Here is a 6,755-nt window from a genome sequence, read left to right as displayed (position 1 = left end):
ATTAGAGCCCTCACATTTGTCCCTATTTTTTCATTGATGGTCTTCATAATTCTGGGCACATTTAGGTCTTTAATCCATCCTGAGTTGGTTTTTATATAAGGTGTGAGGTAAAGGTCTTGTTTCGGTCTTTTGCATCATCTCCCCACGCGATATATTTTGGCACTTTGTCAAAAATCCGTTGCCTCTATATGGGTGGGTTAATTTCTGGATTCTCAATTCTGTTTCATTGATCGATGTGTCTTTCATTGTACCAGTACCAAGCTGTTTTGACCACTGTAGCTGTGTAATAAAGTTTGAAATCAGGGAGTGAAAGTTTTCCAATCTTATTCTTCTTCTTAAGCAGTGCTTTGCTTATCCTGGGTTTCTTTCCTTTCCATATAAAATTTGTAATTGTTTTTTCCATGTCTTTGAAGACTGTTGTTGGAATCTGTATTGGGATTGCATTATATGTGTAAATTGCTTTGGGTAGTATTGACATTTTCACAATGTTAGTCTTCCTATCCAGGAACGTGGTTCATTCTTCCATTTTCATAGGTCTCTTTTGGTTTCTTGTAGTAGTGTTTTGTAGTTTTCTTTGTGTAGGTCCTTTGTTTCTCTGGTTACATTTATTCCCAGATATTTAATCCTTTGGGCGGCCACTGTAAATGGTATTTCTTTCCTAATGTCCTTTTCAAATTAAAAACCTTAACTTGAGTCCTCATTTCCTGTTACAGAATGTACTCACCTCTTAGAATTAATGACAGGAAATGAGGGATCAAATTAAGGTTTTTAATTTTAGTGACAATGACGCTTTCTCTTCTTTCTGTGGATAGATATAGAGGATAGCACCTCAACTGTTGGAAAATAAGCTGGACACTCAAGAGTTTGGTAAATGGCTATAACACATAGGTAATCGAATAGTTATAGGTTGGTCTTGGGGTTCCTTAGTGGAGACATGTCTAGCAGGAGTTGAAGTTAGTCTTTGTGTTGCAACTCCTTTCTGTTGTACTCTAGTACCACTGTGAAACATTGCCGGAATATCCTCACTCTTAGGGTGATACTGTAGAGTGTGGAGAATCAGTAAGCTAAGGAGAGGTGATTTCTTAATGAAAGAAGTTGATATACAGTACAGAAGACTATATTAAGAACTGGAATAGAGGCCCATGCCATTATATTTGGGCATTAAAAAGAAGTGTGACCTGAAGATTGCTAAATATATAATGCTTAAATCTCTAATTTATGAATGAATAAATAGATGCTCTTACATGGATAAGTCATTTATTCTAGACAGCACAACTCCAAAATACTATGATTATATTGCTAATCTGGGTGCATCAGATGTAAATTTCCATATTCTTAAATTCTATAGTACAATTTTCACCATTATGGATGTCTGCTCTGGATTAGCAGTATCCCTTTTGCTTAACAGTCCTCTAGCTACTTGTGCCCTCAGAATTCTCTAATGTTATGGTTTCCAATCTGGTAGTCAGTCACCACATATGGCTATCAAACACTTGAATTGTGATTAGTCCCAATTGACATTTGCAGTAAATGTAAAATAAAAAGAGGTTTTAAACAATGAAAATATCTCATAATTAATTTGATATAGATGACATATTGATACAATGTTTTGAATTTATTGTAATAAATGCAATGTTAGTAAAATTAATCTTGCTTGTTTCTTTTTGGGCCTACTAGAAAATTAAAAATTGCATGTGTAGTTTATACATTGTGATCTGCATTCTGTTTGTATTAGAAAACACTGCTTTAACCCATTGCTTGTTGTGTCTCTGGGAATCTTATTGATAACTTCAGAGATGGGAGTCCTACCTATCCTATCCTCTCCTCCTTCCTTGTAGTATTTCCTTAAATGAATTAATGAATTGGGCTATATATGGAGAAGGTAGACATTTGATTTCACATTTTATTTTGCATATGGACCACCCAAACCTATAAAAAACAGTATCTCCAACTCTTTCCTGTTGCTCCAAGAAAAGCAAACACCAGTAAGTATTTATTACAAAAGCCTAGTCTAGGTCAGGGGCCAAATTCATACTATAGTTATCATGCTTGGTGCCTGCTTTCTTTTGGACATCTAAACTTAAAATTTCATTCCTCCCCAGCTCTGCTTCCTCTGTGAGGCTATTGTGAGAAAGATAACATTATGTATATTGTAGATACTTAAACAGTATTTATTGAGTAACTGATGAAAGAGGACACAGTTCTATGTCTCATTTTATAGACCAAGAAGACAGAGAAGAACTTGGTATTTTAGGTGAAAGTCCTGCTTAGCAGCTTCTTCCAGCTCCAGTTGTAGTCTTGACATTTTCTATGGTGGTGATGGTGGTGGTGCTGGTGTGGAGGCAATGGCAGAATTACTGCTTTTTGTGGTATCACTCTTGGTAGAAGCAGCAGTGATGGTGGTAATGGAGTTCAAAGTGGTGGCATTTGTGATGACGATGGTACTGGTGTTGGCAGAAGGACTGATGCTTACAATTTGGGGGAGAATAGATGAAATATGATATTCTGTTGGTATCTTAACATTAGAACTCTTGAATTTTTTAAAAAGTGCTTGGGAGTCTTTATTAGATGTGTGAAGTATTTCGGATTGGATGAAGTTTTTTATAACTTGAGCTGCTTTTGGTTCAATACAACATTTTTTCTTCTTGCACATCATTATCTCTTTTTCACTCACGGCACAGTGGTTCTTGCATTTTCCAAAGCCCTTTAAACACTTTTTCAAGGCAAAGAGTTCTACACAAAGAAAAGAGAGAAACATTTGGTAAAGGTTAATAACCAGAGGTAATGTTAAAACTGCCAGAGGGAGAGAGCTAGAGTAAGAGGAAGTTTGTAATACTATTTTTTTTTTTAAAAAATGTTTTATTGTGAATTATATGATAGTTTACATGGGAGAACTTTAGTTTGTAATACTGTTTTAAGTTAAGTGTTTAGGGATGTTCCTGGATACCTGGGCAGGCAAAGAGAGTCTTTGTACCCCTCCAAAATCCAAAATAAATTTCTCTTTTAGTTTACCTTTCCTGAGTAACTTAAAAAATCTAGTGCACATAGATGAAAGAAGGATAGACTTTTACCCTCCTCCCCCCAATTTAGCATCTTACTCACTTGTAGGGCATAACCATCCCATTCCCATGATCATGAAAACACCAACAAGAGTAAAATCGGTCAGAAAATTAATATAGTCAAGAATTTAAAAAGAGATAGAGCAGCTGAGGAGTCTAGACTCATGGAATGAGAAAACCTGTGTGCTGGTGGCCAGGAGGCAGGCTTGCAGAATATACCCTTTAGTTGTTTAAATAATTATATATTCCTGCATGTTTTTGTGTACATCCAAAAAAGAAAAGCAAAAAATAGAGGGACTAGAAGCAAATGCTGTTGAATGATGATGCATGGAGGAGATTGTAATCATTGCAATGAAATGAGTGTAAAACCGAAGTTCTCCCATGTAAATTAAAAAAATAACTATCACTCAATTCACAATAAAAAAAAAAATTTAAAAAGAGAATCGTCAGGACTTTTAGGAATGCAGTCTTTTGTTAACCCCAGTGGTTCTTGTCCTCTCCCTCTTTGACATGTGGCTTCTAGGACATGGTGTTCTCTTATCTTCAGCCTGTCTGGTACACTTTGTCTCTTAGAGATTGTGCTCATTATTATATACTTAACTTCATCTTTATTATGATAACTGCCATATTGCTATTTCTAGCTCTAAATCCCCTCTTCAGCAGAGAAATCCCCCTTCATTGTCATCTGCTAAGCATGTATTTTTCATCCCAAAGTCTTACCTTCTTTTCTGAATCAAGAAAGCTCTTCTCCCATCCATCTTAATTCAACTGAATGTCCATAATAACAGCAGATTTACGTAGCTCCTTATCATTTTCAAAGCATGTTCATGTACAATTCCACAAAATAGAAAAATTCTAAGGGGCAAGTCCCAACATTTCTCCCTTCTTTCCCAAAAACCAGTGGCCCATTGTCTAGTTTGACTTTTTGCCATAATGTATTCATAACTGCCATTATGTTATTTCTGGGGTTTTCGGGAAGACAGAGGCTAAGAGAAGTGGGTGAAACTGTAAACTTTGGAAAAGTTGAAAAGAGAACATAGATCTGTTAATTGGATTTTAGGAGGATAGCTTCTTGAATATAAAGGTTCGGACTTCTTCCTTCTTACATTAAGGTGCAAACTGATAGGAAGCCTTTGTTTAAGAGCGGTTTTAGACTAGAAATAGAATTAAAATGATGTAGACTTGAGCTGAGTCACAGGATGATAGGTATGTACAGGAAGACAATATGTTGCATAGTCTCTGAGTTCACTAGAAGGCATCCTTTTTCTCTGTAGTCCCTGGGTGCCTCCATCAGACACAGTCTAAGGCTAGGAGCTTATGGGGGGTCATGAGGGTACTGTTATACTCATGCAATCAGCAAGATATTCAGTCATCTCTTTGGGTGCTTGCTCCCAAATCCCCAATTGCTTCCACTGACCTCTCTTAAACCTAGGGGTCTACATTACCTGTGTTCACCTGGGTCTGTAGCATGAGGCTTGCAAAGATGGGAAAAAGGAGCTTCATGGCTGGGTGCCAAGGAGAAAGTGTTAGATCTGGGTTGGTGTTCCTGAGCTCCAACCTTTATTGGTCTTCTTGTGCCTTAGGCCATAGGCAGTGAAGCATAATAGGTTTGTGTGCTGCTCCAAGCAGTTGCGAATTCCTTGATTCTGTTTGATAATAGCTTTTCCTGAACACTTTAATGCAACAAAACTCTCGGCTCCTGATCTTGGGGAAGAACATAAAATATACGAGGGTAAGTAAAGTATTGCTATTAGTGTTTCAGTTCATACATATACAGGTTTATTCCAAACAAAATGTGTTTAAATATGTCTCTGTGAGAAGTTGCAGACAAGTTCTCCCAGTAATACACTTGTCTTAGTCTTGTTAGGGTGTCTTTAAAAAAAAGGATACTCTTTGTATTATTTAATTAATTGATTTTGAGGTCAGGGCTAATTGCAAATTTTTAACAAGACTCAAGTGAGTATCTTCCCAAATCATTGAAGCTTTGCAACAAATTCACAGGAATGCTGCCCCCCAACAAAACATCAATTTTTAGATGGATCAAACATTTCAAGCAGCGAGGTCAGTCCAGAGGCTATGACAACTGTTTTTTGAGATTCCAAAGGGATAATCTTGAGAGATTTTCTTGATGGACACAGGACATTAGGAAGAAGTTTGAAGAACATTGAAAATGCATTGGTGACAAAAAAGTCAGGAAATTTACAACAAGTAATTTTTTTCCCATGAAGACAACATATGTGCTCATAATCTTCAAAGGTAGGAAAGACTGCCCTGTGAGAGTTTTCTTGGGATGCTTTGCCCCATCTACCCTATAGCACTGATCTTTCCCCTTCAGACTTCATTTTGATCCCTAAACTCAAAGAACATTTAAAAGGAACATGATTTGAGTCTGTTGAAAATGCCAAAATTGTAGTTTTGATGTGGCATAAATCAAAGAGTAAAGAATTCTTCAGTTAGAAAGATGGTAACACTGCCTTTAGAAGTGTATAAACCTAAATAGAGGATATGTAAAGAAACAATAGCTTTACATTTAGATTTTTTTGTTGTTGTTGTTTAATGAGTGTTTCTATGATTTTATAGCAATATTTTTGTATTTTGTATAGGACAAGAAAGAAAGAATAAACCCTTTGTTCATCTCCTTCTTAATTCTGGAGCAGGGTAGGGATGATGTGCGTCACTGTTTGTCAGCTCACTTATGCCTAACATGGGCCTCAAGGCATGAGACTCATAAGAGCAGCAACAGCTATGACATTGAACTCCTGGAGGAAGCAACTCTGTTTTGTTTATACTGATTTTTCTAGTAGCCAGTATGAATACAGGGTCAACAGAGAAACATAGCACTTTTTTTTTTTTTTAATGCTTCTGTGGGAAGAAGCTCTTTGCATAATTCTAACTCAGAAGAGTTTCCAATGATTCCCAATTCCTCTAGAAGTGACAATTTTGTTGTGTGCTGCCCTGATTCCTTGGCCATAGCTGATTAGTCCAGGGGTGGACAATAGAACAAAGTCTACCGATTAGATGGTTTATCCTGCTATAGAAACAGAGGAGTAGCACTGGATCCATTACTGATTTAGTTCCAAAGGACTTTGCTGGCTTTTCACTTTCTTGAGGTTGAAGTCTATCTAGGGTTCTACTGTTGTTAAATGCCATCAAGTTGTTTCTGATTCATAGCAACCCTGTATAGGGTTTCCAAGGAGTGGCTGGTAGGTTTGAATTGCCAACCTTGCAGTTATTAGTCCAGTGCTTATCCTCCAGCACCACACTGGCACTCCAGGATTTCATTGTTGTTGTTAGGTGCAGCTACCATAATATGATCCCAAACATTTCCTGTTTTCTTTAAGCTGCCCTATGTAAATTTTAATGATGAAAGTGTTTCTCTTATGAAGACCTGACTTACAATATTTCATTTCTATGAATAAAACAAAATAATCAAGCTAAGGCACGTATACTTACTTTGGTATCAATAGAGAGAATTAGCAGCTCTGTGGGATAAATTAATCCTGTTATATTTTCATTGGAGTCCTGGTGCGGCACTGTGGGTTAATGCGCTGGACTGTAAACTCAGTTTGAACCGCAAAGTTGGCGTCTCAAGCTCACCATCTGCTCCTAGGAAACCCTAAAAGGGTCACTATGGCACCTAAAAACAACAACATTACATTTTCATTGATCTCTGATATCTTAAAACCTACTGCTATC

The 6,755-nt window shown here is 37.0% G+C and overlaps 1 protein-coding gene across 1 annotated transcript; it reads right to left on the bottom strand.

The window, feature by feature from the left end:
* Window positions 1–2,308: 2,308 nt before the first annotated feature.
* DEFB129 (defensin, beta 129) lies at window positions 2,309–4,562 on the bottom strand. Its single transcript, XM_006860717.1, has 2 exons — window positions 4,505–4,562; window positions 2,309–2,733 (listed from the first exon to the last, which is right to left on the bottom strand). Exons 1-2 carry the CDS (start codon window positions 4,560–4,562, stop codon window positions 2,309–2,311), a joined length of 483 nt encoding a protein of 160 aa, XP_006860779.1.
* Window positions 4,563–6,755: the final 2,193 nt, after the last annotated feature.

This window comes from Chrysochloris asiatica, unplaced genomic scaffold (assembly GCF_000296735.1).
Source record: "Chrysochloris asiatica unplaced genomic scaffold, ChrAsi1.0 scaffold00039, whole genome shotgun sequence".
Lineage (NCBI taxonomy): Eukaryota > Metazoa > Chordata > Mammalia > Afrosoricida > Chrysochloridae > Chrysochloris > Chrysochloris asiatica.
This window is presented reverse-complemented; position numbering and strand designations above follow the sequence as displayed.